The 16,609-nt window shown below is 44.6% G+C and overlaps 1 protein-coding gene across 1 annotated transcript in view; it reads right to left on the bottom strand.

Annotated features, from left to right (window-relative positions):
- The window catches only part of LOC129386600 (uncharacterized), a 75,536-nt gene that overhangs the window by 9,165 nt on the left and 49,762 nt on the right, over nucleotides 1-16,609 (bottom strand). The window contains exons 5-7 of the mRNA XM_055074680.2: nucleotides 15,417-15,664; nucleotides 4,726-5,069; nucleotides 2,369-2,580 (exon numbers count right to left, since the gene is read on the bottom strand). Coding sequence (XP_054930655.2) covers nucleotides 2,369-2,580; nucleotides 4,726-5,069; nucleotides 15,417-15,664 — 804 coding nt within the window. The remainder of the gene's footprint in view (nucleotides 1-2,368; nucleotides 2,581-4,725; nucleotides 5,070-15,416; nucleotides 15,665-16,609) is intronic.

The raw sequence follows: 16,609 nt of genomic DNA, 5'->3' as shown, positions 1-16,609 counted from the left end.
TTTGCGATATGTATTATAATACGCTCATAACGGGTTGCCATTGGAGGATACATGATAGATATTTTATTGCAAATTGAATCAATGAAATATCTTGCCAGAGTTTTCTGAGTCGACAACCACAAGAAGCCAAATTAGAAAACTTGGTATAAGCGTGGATTAGATAATTTTAAAACACCAACGTTAGCCGCTTTTTGTGCTGATGGGTAGAACGTGCCCATATGCATCCACAACATGGTAGGCGCTACCCGATTTGTGGTATCGGTGAGAGTACATCGATTACACTGAGGTGCTTGGCATAGACAGGTTTGCTCGGAAACAACTATTTGCCCTATGGTTTGACAACTGAGAGTTCGCTGAGAACAATAACAATGAATTTCAATTGAGATAACAACATATCCGATTTCTGCATCTTTTGTGCTTTAACTGACCAAAATTTAAAAGAAGGCAAGAGTGTGAAATGAAAGTCAAGTATTCACTAGGAGATTTTACTAAACAAGGTTTGAGCCATGATTCGTGCAGAATTAAATCCAAGGTTTGTTTGCACCAGTTTTTCTCATTTACGCTAAACTGGGTGAGTTTTATACGCGTAGGCTCACGAATTCTTTTATTACCTATACTTGAGTGATGCAACAGTCTTAGAATTATACCAAGTATCAAAGCACAAGTCGTGGGCCATGATTCGGCGCTTCTCAAAAGTTTCTTTTGAGCCAACGACTCAAGAAGCGTAATTGCTGGCGATAATGCTTGCCATAACGGAAATGACACATACGTCTGATACGATTACAATTCAAAAAGTCAAGGCGCTTGCCGAGATATTGAAAATCATGACCTGCCTTTGCACATACGCACAACGCTCCAAAAGTGCATGCATTCTCACCTCCTTCTACACGTACTTATACAATGGATTTCAGGCCATCAAGGACTACGATAAAATTTAAGAGCACACCAGCTCTCTAGCGCAGAAAATATACCTCCTATACTTTGGCCTGTAGAAGACAACCCCAGGAAAGAGAGGAAGATACAGCGGAACGAAAGGCTACATATTTTGAAGTCTCGCAGCGAAGCATGAACACTTTTCAACACACCATCCTATACGCATTCGAGACAGGACGCCTCAGTCACATGAAAAGCGCAAACACACACATTACTCACACCACACTATACTCGTCATATTAACATGGACCCAGGCTCCACCGCTTGCAAACAGTGCGGTGCCTATCCATCAAATAGACACACCTTGTGGGAGGGCCCTGCGAACCCCACCTTCAGAAAGACTATATTTTCTAAACTACCAAGCAACCAGCGTCCCGGCAGCTTGCAGGGGTAGACCACTACCCCAGGAAAGTTTGAAGAACTTTGCTGGCCGCTTCTGGTGCAGCACGTCCAGAACGTGCTGGGCCAGGAGATATGAGCCTGCCAAGACGCCCGAACTGGGGCTTTTATTCCTTTGCTACTAATAAATGATCCATCCATCCATCCATCCATCCATAGGTATCAGTCGATGATGAGCCAATTAGACAAGTGGTTATAACAATAGAATTCCACCAGCGCTGATGTTCTAAATGCACGTTACAAAAAGCAAGGCGTGTCTACACGCCTAACCTTATTCAAGCACGAATTCGTACAAACTAGCTAGACTTGCTGCCGTTCTCAGATCTGAAGGCTGCGCTCAGACTGGCATTATGACTCGGAATATGTAAATGTTCTAAATTTTAGAATAACGAATTAAATAGTGTCTTATTCGATTCGGTCATTGATTCAAATGATCAGTAATCGTGAATGCAAATATTTTAAACACTTTTCGAATATTTAGAAGCATCAGCTTCGCCCAAGTAATCATACAACTGGACCCAAAGTACGGTAATTTTTTTTACCTCCGCGGGTATATTCTGGACATAAAACGCGATAACCTGCGTAGTGCAGTAGGCTGCATCATTTAGGAAGCCGTGTTTTACAGGCTCTACAGCGATCATTCGCACTCTCTGAAGAGTCGTGTGTTTGCTCTGAATGCTTTATATGTGCTGTTAATAAACAACGCTTCATAACATATGTATTTACCTAAACGTTCTAGCTTTAGGAGTATTGGGATGGGAACATCGTTTTATATTATCCGTGATAACGGCTCTTCCTTAGTCGGAAACTATTCGAAAAGTATTTCATATTCGCTTCAATTCGCTTGTGGCACCATTAACTTCGTATTCAATTTGTTCCCGAAAATCCCCATTCGCACACCCCTAGCATTATCTGACATAGGCACACCTTGAAAAGCAGTTTAAATGAAAAAAAAAGGTCACTGCTTGTTTTTTTTACAAGACGGAACTATAGAAATCAGCACCTGAACACTGCGCAACATTCGTCCCCTACTTACCAAATTCCTTATGAGCAATGTGATCAAGGAATGATCGCTTTCATGCACATCGAGCGAAGTGAGCGTGTAGTTGTACCCCAGAACCTTTTCGAGGCCTGCGACCAGAAGGCCTCCGAAGACATTGCTAAGATGCATCTCCAGGCTGTGCAGGAGCCGATTTGCCTCCAGCCAACGACATAGGACCGCCAGGCTCAAGCTGCTCACTGAGAATTCTGCGCAGAGAAATTGCAGATTGCTGCAAATGGCCACCTGGACTGATTACGCCTTTTCTCTCGTGATTATATTCACTAACGCATTGACTTTTCTGTAGGCTGCTTTTGCTGCACTGACAGCACATCTTCACGTTTTGTTATTTGTATAATGTGCCTAAATATTTAAAAAAACGTGCGTTTTACGTGCAAAAAACCAAGGTACCATTATCAGGGACGCGTAGTCGGAGACTCCGGCGTAATTTCGACTTAAACTTTAAGGTGCTCTTAAGTCTAAGCATACGACAGTTTTGAATTTCGTACTCTTCGAAAGGAACCGCTGCATCTGGAATCGAAGCCGTGGCCGCGAGGTCTGCAGGGAAACTCCGCGGCCACTTGGCTACTACACTGGGTCCACTTAACTGATTGTCTCCTTGGCCGCTACGGCGTTTTTCAAGGCCAACTTCAACTCGAGCGTAAACATGAGCTCTTCTAGGCATCACGTATGCTCTCCCAGACCAACCACTAAATAATGTTTGTGTTATTACCCGAAGTTTCGTTTTGCTCTGACAGACCTGCAGACACATATCAAAAGTTAGGACCTGAAGCAGCATACTATTCTAAATCCTACCGAGGTTGACAGCTGATGATCACCGGCGATGAAATTCTTAATGTAGTCGTGTAAAAAGGACACGACGTGCCTATTAAGCTGAAAGAGAGTTCTGGATTGTGGTATAAACCGCACTAATAAAGTGACTGGTTAAGGCTGTGGTAAGTACGGACACATGAGAAGGGTGCCTAGACCTCTGCATTATCATTACTTACAGAGCGCACTAAAAATGCGTACAAAGAAGAGAAAAAACGTGAGCGCTGACTCACGACGAAAAGCTTAAGGCATTCAAGCATCCATATATATAAAAAACTCACACATGCGTACACCCGCGCACCATACATTCCCTCAGCCAAAAGCGAAACAAGACAGGCGAGCGGTAAAGCAAACAGTACGATAATGTTACCGATTATATGCTTCTAAAAAGAATTTTTCTTTTTTTTGTGCAGTGCATGTGACACCTGGCAAGTGACGCTTGGCTTCACTGCAGCGACTGTACTGCTGGAAAATTATGTGATTATATATATCGAGCATTATCTGCCACCATACGCATGACTTCTACCTGAAATACGATGTTCTACTGATAGGTCGGCAAAATGAATGGAACTCACAAATCATACTGTTTCCTTAGGGCTCACTCCTAACTCAACTCACCAAAATTAAACTAAGTCGGGTTCACTCGCACGCACATTCACCGAAATTTTACTCAGCCGGGTTCGCTCGGGCTAAAATTCATGGGTCGGCCAGAGTCACTGCCTCAGTGAGCCGGCTCATGAGTGAGTTTTTGCGCTAGCTCAGCGCACAGCGATTTCAATAGCTCGTAATAAACTTTATGAGTAGGATTAGTTGATAATAAAGGAGCTTACGAAAACCTAGACAGGGAATTCCAACAGGATATTCTGAAGCGCGAGGTTGCAGGCCAGGATTTCGCCGCGGTGCTAATGGATATGTATAGGAACAAGTAGGTACAAACTTTACGAGAATGCCGAAAATGCGCAGAGATAGTGGAAATTCACCAATGGCTAAAGCAAGGAACCCCTCTGTCTCCATTCTTGTCCACGCTCAATGTGAAGGGCAAGATATGAGAGGAAAACGGTAAATTAGGTTTTCATCCCTCTTACATCCGTAATGAACAAAGGTGCGCCAAAACAGTCTGGGCTGATGTACGCGAACAACAACATGGTGCTACAAGCGGATAATGCACATACAATAATTTACGGAGGCGTGCAAATGTTTGGAATACAGCGACAAATTTAGGCTTTCGATTTAGCACAGAGAAATGGCGAACAATATTATTCAATGAAAAAGAGAAGTAATTTGCATTCCGTTCCCCTTCCAAATGCGGCCTCGGTGTCCGAAAATCAAAACCACGCTCTCTTGCTCACTGGTACACGCTAGCGCCAAACGTGCGGCATGGCGGGTATACAGGATGTGCATTTCTGGTTACAGTACCGAGTGAGCTACGTTAATTCCGGGTTACGTGTGCACTGAAGTGTTAAAGAAAACCCCATACTTGGGGATTTAATAGAGCCCCAACGGTATACTTGAAACATACGTACTGAATATGCGGAGCTCCTTGATGCTGTCATTGCTCACTATACCACTTATGATGAAATCAGCCATTTCACTTGTCGCTGTAAAGTCCATGTGCAGGTGTTCTAGGCTCTTCGTCAGCGCCAAATAGGCCTTTATGCCAAGTGGAATAGAAGGGAGCACATTCTCTGTATTGTACGTGAGATAAAGAACCCTGAGGTGGTCTCCGCAGCTGGTTCCGAGAGGCTCGCACGAGTGGCCTAGGCGGGCATGGACGAGGTTCAAAGGATCACAGCGATAATCGTCTGCGAGGACTTTGCTGAAGAAGGTGACCATCTCTGCTAGCTGGGAGTCGACTTCGAGACGTAATCTAAAAAGCACCCAGAAATTGCATGGATCAATGAGAACAGTTCTGGTACTATTAAGGAACATAACTCAACTGAAGGAGGTAAAAATTAGGGCTGTCGTAAATGGCTGAGCGAAACATTACACATAAGCACACTGATGCTCACATACATTTCTGTAAACGACACCAAACCTTTCGTGTGGTTGCTTAGATCTCTGACAAACTTCTATTAGCCCAATGGGAAATGAGAACACCCTGCAACTGTTGGCTGGAATATGATTAGGACATGTGAAATGATTGCTTTGAGAGAGCCAAATGGAGCCGTTGGTGACATTTTTCTCCTTCAGCGTTATCACCTGTATTCTCACCAAACAGTGCAACAAACTCTTTTGTCGTTCCTAGATTTAGTTACTGTTGGCTCTTCGATGATGATGATGTATAATGATTCTTGGCCCAAGGACCAGATGCAGCCAGTGGGCCTAAGGGCGCAAGGGTAGGTCTGGCCAAACTTAGCCATGAAACTGATTGTGAGTGAGAGAACGTTTTGAATAATCTGCAGTTCTCTTCAGACAACAGGCATCTGCTCCAATGGGAATTTTTACACTCAAAGATCTGGAATTTTCATTGGTTGCTGTGTGGCGGCCATCTTATGCGACATTTTTTTATCTTGTGCACACAAGCGAATCCAGGTGAATCTTGAGGATGCTTCTGTGATTGGTGTATTAAAGTTTGTAAATGACCATTTGATCACGGTTAAAGAATTGAAAAGATGCCTTGCTAGTATGGTGGCACGAATCCGCGATGATTTTCGGAATTTGTCTGCAAGATCGTAATTTCCTCAGAAAGTGGCGACCAGTAAGAGCATCCAGTTCCTTGACATTACGTTTTCTTTTTTACCGCCAAGCACGTCCGCACATGCCCAGATCAGGCAGGAACATTCTTGTCTTAAAGCAGAGCACATTGTAATCTAGTAAAACGAGGTTTCGCGATAAACTGCTCACAGTAAGCATTAACGAAATCATATAAGCACGCGAGGCCGAACGGCTTCGCTCAGCAAAACAAGTGCTTTGAATGAGTGGGCTATCGCCGTTGAATAACTTCAAATTTGTGCAAAAGCCTTAGCAACTGTTTAAAATGAAAAAAGAGAAAAACTGACCCCAAACCGTGGAAGAAAAACAATCGACGTAATCCCTGATCTGTACCAAATTTCGAAGAGCGTAAGCACGTTAAACACTAGTTGTCACGCTTTTGCTCCACAAATGAAAAAATAAATAAATGAAGAAACGCGCCCAAAACATGCGAACAAGCGTACGTTTTGCAGTGCACCAAGAACACTGGTTAAGTTGTGTACAAGATTCAGCTAATTTGTGGTAAGAGCTATTTAGACCAAATGGGAAGGTGTTTTAAAGAGCGTGCCCGAGAGCACAAGCTGGCAGTTACGACCAAATTTGGTGGGAACCTTGCTTTTCATTGAAATCAGTGCAGATGTGCTCCGCTTTCCATAACACCACGTCTTTAAAACTGGCGCGCGATAAGCTCGAATGCGAAAAAAAAAATAGAGGCGTATTTCATCAAATTCGACGGAAGTAGTTGCATCAGCACACCATCAATATCACTATTAGAAAAGTCGAATTTTTTGTCGGGTTTCGTGCGATTGTCCGACGGTCTGTGCAGACATATATTTATGACTTCAAATAATTAAATATTCAGTTCAAAGTCAGCGCTGGTCCTGCTTTCATGTGTCCCGATTTCGCCCCTGTGCAGTTCGTGCTGAAGGTTTTTGTTTACAACGAACCAACTAGCCTATTCCAAGGTTCTTCTGCCACGTTTTAAATGTATGCGGAGATTTAGGATAAAGCGCGTGTGCTGTGAATGTAATTTGCCGCAGCTTTTGTTAGTAGGTTGCAATTCTAAAAAAAACTCTCCGAGGATGTTTTAGTCGAGATAGTAAGCCCAGTTTTGAGCAACTATGGCGCTTGAATAGGATAGCATGTACCTTGGAATAGGTGATGACATCACATAGATGTATATGAATATGTTGAAAAGTGCCTCTTTTCCATCCTATGAAAGTGGACGCACAGTGAAGCTGGTCCGCACGTTAGACGACTTTACACAACACCACCCCACAATCGACGTACGCCACGCGCGCATACAAGTCTGCCGAAGTGCAGCATACATGCTCATTCTTCTATAGGCTGTCTGCCATGTCTGCCAAGCGGAAGTACCTTATTGAACTAAATTTTTTTTTGAAAGTATTAATTGCGCAAGAGATTGCGTAAAGCACGACTTACGCACAAGCTGCAGACATGATCCCTTTCGGTTGTTATTAGAATATGCGTGAAAACACAAATCTGTTACGCAGAAACTGAAAGGCAAATCCGTTTTTCAGCTGCCGTTTGAGGTCTCTCAGGGTGACCGCGGCCGCTGGTCGCGGTACCGTCAAGCTGGAACTGCACCTTCTTTGCCTACCTGTGCTCTCGGCATGCTTTCTATTGTTCGGACATATGAGAAGCGATCGCCGAATGACATAAAGCATCCCGAGAGCACAGGCAGGCAAAGAAGGCGCAGTTGCCGCAGAATGAAGTAGCCAGTAAATGGGAAATATACCGGGAGAAAAAGTCCATGGTTCAAACAGTGGTGCAAGCAAAGGTAAAAGGTGAAAGGGAACGCTGGTTGTCATAAATACGTGAGAAAAAGAAGGCCGCGCCTAGAATATTTAGGAACCACATAAAATTATTAGGGAGGAAATCAACAGCAATTGAAAAACGTATCCTAGACGAAGAATGAAACAACCTGGAAGGGTAAGCGGCATTAAATTACATCCAAAAAATAAAAGCTGAATCTTTCCAAGGCAATGAAGAGGTTGTATTTGAAGAAGAGAAGAGCATGAAAGAGAAGATGGAAAAAGAGGAGGTGCTGACAAATTTCAACTGGAAATGAGCCGAAGAGAAAATTCCTAAGCGTACAGCCACAGGGCAAGACGAGGATCCGGTTAGGCTGATTAATGAACTAGGACCAAAACGTAAGGAAGCTCTGGTGAAAGCAGTGGAATAAAAGATAGACGAATACCAGACAGTTGGCAACAAGATAGAATGAATTTAATTTATAAAGGGTGAGAAAGATAGAATTCACACATATAGACCATTGACCATTACATCGGTAATATACAGGTTAGAAATGCAGGCAATCAAATTAATGGTGCAAGCATGGGCAGAGGATAACGACATTTTGGAGAACTTCAGAATGGCTTCAGTATAGGTAGGCGTTTGGATGATAACTTATTTGTTTTTATTCAGTGTATTCAAATATTAACAGTAGAATGCAGACCGTTATATATGGCCGTTTGAGACATTACAGGAGCGTATGACAACGTAGACCGCAACATTTGGCGAGGTATTCTGGAAGGACGAGGCTAAGGTGACGATTGTGTACACCTTTCGAGAAAGGTGAACCCGAAATTAACGTTTGCGTTGAATGGGAAGGGATGAAGAACAAGAAGAAAGGTGATATCCACAAAGAACTGAATCAGGGGTGCCCTTTATCCCCACTGTTGTTTATGATGTACATGGTGAGAATCGAAATGGCGCTACAAAAAAAAAAAATATAAGGTTTAATCTCTCTTGCAAACAGGCGGGTACAGTAGCAGTGGAGCAGCTTTCACGATTATTTTATGCGGGCGACATTGTGTCCCTAGCTAACAAGCAAATTGATTTGCAACATCTGACTAATATCTATGGCCATGAAGGCGAGAATATAGGCTCGAAATTTAGCGTTAGAAAATCAGGTGTTATGGTATTCAATGAAAACAGTGAACAGACAATAGCAATACGGGGCTAGGAAATACCTCGGGTAAAATATTACAAATACCTTGGTAAACGAACGCAATAGATGTAGGGAAACAGAGGAAAAAGAATAACAGTAAAGGAGAAGAGAAATGCAGCCATAATGAAGCACAGACCGCTATGGGGATTGAATAGGTTGCAGGTGCTCGGGGGTATGTGGAAAGGTGTATTGCTTCCAGGACTTACTTTGGGAAATGCGGTTGTTTGTTCGAAATCAGGGCTACAATCAGGACTCGATGACAACCAAAAGTCAGTGGGACGCCTCGCATTGGGCGATCACGGGAAGACTACAAACGAAGCTGCGCAGTGTGATATGGACTGGACAAGCTTTGAAGTGAGAGAAGCTCACAGTACAATTGAATACGAAGAGAAATTGAGGAATATGGAAGAATGTAAAGGGGCTTGGAGAGCGTTCAGGTATTTGTATAGGAAAAACATGATTCACAGTGGAAGAAAATAACTAGGAAGCTTACCAGCAAGTATGCGACCTGTATAGTGAGCAACCTAGCAACAGAGAAGGTCAAGCGGAAAGTAAGAGAGGCTGAGATAATCTCCTGGGTGGCGGCAATGAAAAAGGCACCTGCTATGGGTAACTACTTAAAAAAAAACACGAAATTGGGAAAGAAACAATTTATAACTGACGGGGAAGCTCATTATTTTTGAAAGCGAGATCAAGATGCCTTAGAGTACGCACTTCTAAAGCGAGACATAAGAATGAAGAAGGAGCATGTGCTTGCTGCGGTAGAGCTAGGGAAACGATGGAGCATGTTTTATTAAAATGAGAATATATCTGCCCAGCGATCGATTTAGGCATCTCTGGCCTAATTGAAGCCCTTGGGTTCAGTGAAAGCAGGGGAAACTAAACATGTCCGCAGTAGAGATTAGTAAACGGCGATTGGAAGATTGGTGGAAGAAAAGTAGGGAAACGACAAACAACGGAGACGTGCAAATACAAAGTACCCAATAGGAGTTAAGAAGGTTTGGTTACGTGAATTCATCGTGTTTCTTTTTCTTTTTTTTTGTTTTAACATAGGTAGGACATTAGGCAATATAATAACAAGAGCTTGGCGGGGCACCCCACCACCCCGTTCCAAAGGGGACGTTCATAGCATCCAACCATCCACACATCTTTGACAGAGCAGCTCAGCGGAACACCCGGCAAACACGACTGAAGCGCACCCGCCATGCTCATGTGGGTGCCGACGCGTCAGCGGTGGCGCGGGCGTCATGCTTGGATCCTGTCGCAATACGTGCAGCTACTGTATCTTTTGAGCGGAGAGGGTGCACTGTATTTTTAAAAATATTTGCGGCAATGCAGCAGCAAAACTGAACTACCCAATATAGTTCAGAGTCGGAGTGCTTAGCATGCTGACCCTGGCGTAGCACATCCACCATTTCTCGCACGAAGAAGACGAGCTCTTTATTAGTTGCTATTCCTGCTTCGCTCTGGTTTTTCAGTTAAATTTGTGCATAACGACGCCTCTCTGGCGGGTACAGTAACAGAAACAATGACGGACGTTCCGTCCTCTCTGCCACCACGGTTGGGGGCTGACCTCCAAGCTGCAAGTCGGTCTGCTGCGCCCGACCACGGGAATGTGACTGCCAAAGTCATCGAGCTTCTCTGACGTGTGTGACATGGAATCCGACGGTGGATGTACCGAGGCCACAAACCGCCGGTTGATGAGGAAACTTCGCAGCACTTCAAGCGGGAGTGAGCTTAACTACAATTAGTCGCCCTCATAGCAAGCGTACACAATCGCCTACATCCCCGTAACTCCTACAGGCAACCTCAATTCCCTGAATTCACCATTTTATTGACGGCATCCTACTAGATCCTGCGAATTCATACAAGTGCCTCGGCATGCACATCAGTTCTGATCTTTCTTGGTGCGTACATTTTAACTATGTTACTAACAACGCTAACCCCATGCTGGGAAACTTGTGACAGAATTTTTCCTGAGCACTTTCGTCACTAAAACTACATCTATCTAAAACTTGTTCACCCTAAATTATATTATGGATGCGCTATATCTGGGACCACAAAAACACTACACCTCCAGAAATTATTGAATCCGTCCAGATACGCGGAGCACGTTCTATTCTATGAAATTACTCTCGGCATGCCGGCGTAACATCAATGAAAGCAATACTAGCCTTACCTGAACTATCTTTGCGCCGTAAATGCTCTCGCCTGTCATTGTTCCACAAAATCTATCATAATTTTAAAAGACTCTTTTTTCCGCGCCCGTCTATGTGCCATCGCGTTCAGACCATATCTACAAAGTTGGTGTGCCATCTTGTCGGACTAATACCAACGGCGAATCTTTCATTCTAAAGACTAGCAAAGAATGGAACCACCTTCCTGATTCCACGCCGCCATAACCGACATCAAGAGCTTCAAGACTGGCATTCATGAAACCTTTTGCTAAGATGTTTTCCTTTATTTGTTATAACTGTATTTTTTCTCTCTTTTACTGTGCATATATTTGTACTTACCACTACTTCCTGTAATGCCCTCAGGCTTTGGAAGTATGGTAAATAAATAAATAAATAAATAAATAAATAAGCGCGCTCTCTCTGCCTAATCTCGAGAGTCTGGCATCAGGGCAAATGAGAGACGTTCAAATTAGTCACAGAAGAAACACGCTATTGATGTGACTGCACGAACCATCCTCGACACTTTAAAAGCTGTAACTGAGCTAGGAACTATACTTGTCAACTCATTCATCCCACATGGAGGCAGCACCACCGCCGGCGTGATCCTCGATGTGGATAGAGTTACTGATAATGGCGCCCTCCCAACGCTAATCTCCTCAAATGTGCATATAACAGACATGCACAATTTTGGACGGTCGAGGTGCACAAAGCTCACTTTTGAAGGAGGCAACTTACCAACACATGTGAAAGTGAGATAAGCGAGCCATCCTGTCCGTCCAGGCGTCCCTAGGCCATTACAGTGCCGTAAATGCCCCCCCCCCAAAAAAAAAAAAAAAAAAAATTCGGCACGTCAGTGCTGTGTGCGCGAACAAGACATGTTCCCGCATTGGTGGTGATCATGATGAGTCCACGTGTGCTGGCCCTGACTTGAAGCGCCCTAACTGCGATGGGCTGCATGAGGCAACGTCGAAGGATTGTTCAAAGGAGAGTGAAATGTCCGTGCTAAGCAAAATGGTGCGAGATTGCTCTACACACAGAAGCGGCTGCCAAGGTATACCGCCACCATGGGCGTTCACGTAATCGCAGGAGGAGATCAGCATTGGCAACAGGTGAACAAGTACTCCCTGAAAAGTATTCGCGTCTTCTGCTATTCCTCCGTCGCCAGGCCCACATTCAGCCACGGATAATCTTGTGAGCACCAAGGACACTATTATGTGGCCTTCCCTGCCATCTCGGAGTACTGAAGTGCAGCCGCAACTCGTGCTTGCAGAGTGGGCTCAGTTCTTGCGAATGCTGCCTATATTGGTTAAGACGCCCGTTTCCGAGGCTGGGGCGCAAATTGTCGACGCAACAGAACTGTCTCTCAAGTACGCCTCAGAGATTTTAAGCAGAGAATGCTCAAGCATCGACATCCAGTTATTGTGATATGCAAGCCGAATATGATATCAACATTTAGACTCTCTGGATACGAACGCGTGTGAGAGAAGTGGAAATCCTAGCAAAGTTTCAATATGCATGCGATGTGACTTCACGTATTCGCTAAACCAAGTTCCGATGCTCAGCAGCAACGAGTACGTTTCTATAACACTGAAACGAAAGCGGCGGACAATCTCGATCATTGGTGGCTATATTTCTCCCAGAGGAAGGTTTGACTCTGGACACCTTTCACTTGTTCTTGACTCCAGCCAAGGACCTCATGTTATAGAAGGTGAGATTAACACGCATCGCCATCTTTGGGGTCGCAGGATCATAAACATTCGAGGATGACAGGTTCTTAACTTCATAAGCAGCAATGGCCTTGACATTCTGAACAACGGCTCACAAACATTTTTTCGTGGTACAACGTGCAGCAGCTGTCTCGATTTAGCTATTGCTTCAAGATGCCTTTTGTCTTCTGCTGCCTAGTGCACAGATGCTGAAACGTATGGCAGTGATCACCTACCTTCTTATGTACAGCTGAGATGGTTTACAAGACTCCCAAGTTCTCATGCACGACAGACTGACTGGGATGCCATTCGAAACAAGCTGGAAGAGTACTGGGATTGTAGAATTCCTCCGAAAGAGATTGAATACAACATTACAGCAGCAATGCACGCAGAAAACGCATCATCCCAACATCAAATTCCAGAACATCCGTTTAAGTCATATGTGAAGAGCTGCGGGCAGTCCGACGTCGCACCGAGAGGAAATACAAGCGAACTAAATTGATATCAGACTCGAGGATGTCAAGCCGTGGGCAAAACAAATTTCAACGATACTTAGACAAGCTCGACAGACAACCCTGGAGGTCCTTTTGAACGAGCCTGAGCCCAGATTTAATATCGTTCTCTTTAGGCTCTGTGTAGGCAAGTGAAATCTCCTTATAGACCACGAGTTTAACGCGCTTGCACGTACAAACGAAGCTACAGCGTGCAGTGTCGATAACGTCGACAGACATCGATATTCGTGGAGTACAGCTCTCACCTACAAAGAGTGTAGCCATGATATTTACACGGAACTCAATGGCCTGCTACCTTGTTATGATTTATTGAAAGGGTATAACGAAGCCACACTGACCGTGACTTATCATGGTTGAAGCACGCCTCTGCAATAAGAAAAAAGCTGCACAGCTTTACTCAAGTCATTCGACATGTGTCTGGAAAATCGTGGGGCCCTTCGAAATAATCTCTGCTGCAGCTGTTCCAGGCACTTTTTGTTGGCGACGTCCGTTACAGTGCGCCTAAACTTTGTTGGATTAGTACATCTGGCGCACGTACACATGAAAGTGCTCAGGCTTGCACACTAATGATTTGCCTAGGACCATCACGATGTGCTTCTACTTGGGACACTATTGCAGAAGCACGCACGTGCCCTGCTAGAGTTTACCTGCAGCCTGAGCCATTGCGAGTGCATCTAATGCTACTGAATATACAAAGGAATCATCCACTGACGAACGTCACAAGTATACGGCCTGTCGCTGCCTGCTCAGAAGCCGTGTTGTCGCAGCAAGGCTTATTGCCGTCGGATTTCGAACCACATGACATATCCGAAGTTCCACTCCGGACGATGGCAAAGCCAACGGTGAGACTCTCAATCCCTGGAATAACAAAGAAGCCGAAAATGCCGCTTGCTGGGCTCAAGCATTTCGCGTTATTCTACATTGCTTACATGTATGGATATACCGAACATGTTTTTGCAGACGGTTCTCTAACATAGACCTCTTCCGCGGCAGCTTATACGGTACCTGGAATAGGGATAGCGCAACGGTTTAAGACAGGACACAGAACATCGTCAACAGCAGCTGAGTTGACCAGAGTTCGAGAAGCAGTCCACTGCATATGCAACAAAGCCTCGAGAAATGGACAGTGTTCTGTGACTCATAACCAGCACTGTAACTCATAAGCAATTATATTATACACAGAACTGCATATAGTCCTTTAGTTTATTATGTCATGTGTCTGCTTTCTGAGGTGTCTCAATCCGGACATGCCATCGTGCTGCAGTGAATTCCTAGCCATTATGGGATAGCTGAAAATGAACACACTGATGCGGAGGCAAAAAAGGCACACACTGACGCGAAGATTATAAGGCTTAACTTTTCCCGGTATGACATCAACGTCTTGCTCTGTAACTTTATCAAAACCTCTATGGCGTGACAATGGGACTACCCCAAACATGGGCAAGAGTGCCTTGACGCTGGTTTACGATTCCGGCTTCCACTTCGGTTGCGGAGACGCCACGAAACACTCATCCATCGATGGCGGCTCGGTGTGGTGTACACCTACCGATGCATTCACAAGATTGGACGAGAACGGGACCCTCAATATGCGGCAGAGCGAAGAACACTTGAGTCTAGTGTTGACTGCTTGGATTCCGGCCCCTTTTCGGAAGAAAATATTTTAGGTGCATGGCGAAGAGTTGACCATGGCCAACGGACCATAAAGACACTCTTGAACTTTCTACCTCCCTGACTTTGTTTGCATCATTTTCTCTCTTTCTTGAACTTTCTACGTGAGGCTCGCTTAGATGATGGTCTCTAGAACCTGGGGAAAACATTGGGAAGGCGGGAGATGGAAATTGAAGACGATAAAAAAAATGGGAACATCGTGAAAGCACGAGCCAATTTACCATGGCATAGCACGTCTACCATTTCTTGCACTTTTATGCAACGAAAACAGCGTTCTTCCCAGGTGTTTGTTATTCCCAATTTTGAATCAAGCAATTTGGATAGTATGTGTCCAGAGTACCGGAACAATTCGATTGCATGAGCTTCAGTCAATGAACAATGCGGGCCATAGAACGACACTTCAAGCGACCTGAGACCCGAGTTTCCTTCATCAGATCACAACAAGCGCTCAAACACAAATATAGCCATTGGCATGCAATTACTTACTGCTCTATGGTCAGCTTGCTCATAACTCCAGTGTGCTTTAGCGCATCGTATATTTGTCGACAGTTGTGACTTTCTAGGCTGGGAAAGTGAAGCTCCTGCAGCGATTCACACTTGTCGGCAGCTTTGAGGATGCAACGAATCTCGTCAGCAGAAAATTCGCATCGAACAGCGAGTCGTTGCAGGGACTTCGTCTTCGTCAGACCATACGCAAGATGCTGGGCATGTGGCCTGATGTCCGACGGATACATCTGAAAAATGTTCAAAAAAATTAACTAGACAAATAATAAAGCTGCTTACACAACTGATACGCGCCGAAAACATTGATATTGAAATAACCAGAGGATTAGCTTACCCACGCTTTCTGAAGAACTCAGGAGAGGGACAAAAATACCGGCAGGGAAGGTTGGCGACCTTCCAGCTCTATAAGGCCTTTTATAGCTTTCTGGCGACTCCAATATATATAATACTTGGTTCGCCAATGCTATGGTTCAAGGCTCTGTGCGCGTTGAGTGGATGGGTAAATACGATTTGTCTGCTAGTTTTCAATATATCTCAGCTTACGCTGCGACCACTCAGACCGCATTTCATTCGCGGCTTCAATGGCTTTGACCAGGGAAAACGTTTAGCTGGAGATGAAAGCGTTAGCTTACCCTTACGGGGCGTTTCTGTGATAATAAATTGACAGCACCTATATTTTCAACCGCCTTCACGAAGGACAAAATGTAATTCGCACCATCAAAGAACCAATTAGTTTTGAACTTCTCTTTAGCAGCACCACGTGAGTCGTTCCTACATTGATGAAACTCGCTGCAACGGGCCAACTCAGGAGGGTAAGCAGCCGGGTGCCGTAGTGAGACACCATGAATTACATTTTCGCCGCCTCAAGTACTTAAATGGCAATTAAAAACGCCGTACAAGAGAAATTTTGCATTCTGCCGCTATCTAGGCGCAGCTGCCATGGCCAGGATTCAAACCGAATAACTGTGTGCACTTTGGGCAGAGAAAGCGGAGACTGCCTGCCTTTAGTCTCCTCAAAACGCGTCTCTTGAATTTCGTCCTTGTCATTGCGTACGAGATTTTTGGCATTGCCCGCACCGCGCCGCCGCTACTACCGCCTCCAACAGGATTTGAAGCTATGTCAGTAAGGCAATGTTCATTTGGGAGTCGAGCGCGCTAACCACTCAGCTGTAGCT

This window comes from Dermacentor andersoni, chromosome 4, assembly GCF_023375885.2.
Source record: "Dermacentor andersoni chromosome 4, qqDerAnde1_hic_scaffold, whole genome shotgun sequence".
NCBI classification, from domain to species: domain Eukaryota; kingdom Metazoa; phylum Arthropoda; class Arachnida; order Ixodida; family Ixodidae; genus Dermacentor; species Dermacentor andersoni.
The sequence above is the reverse complement of the archived record's forward strand: the minus strand, read 5'-3'. Positions and strand labels throughout refer to the sequence as shown.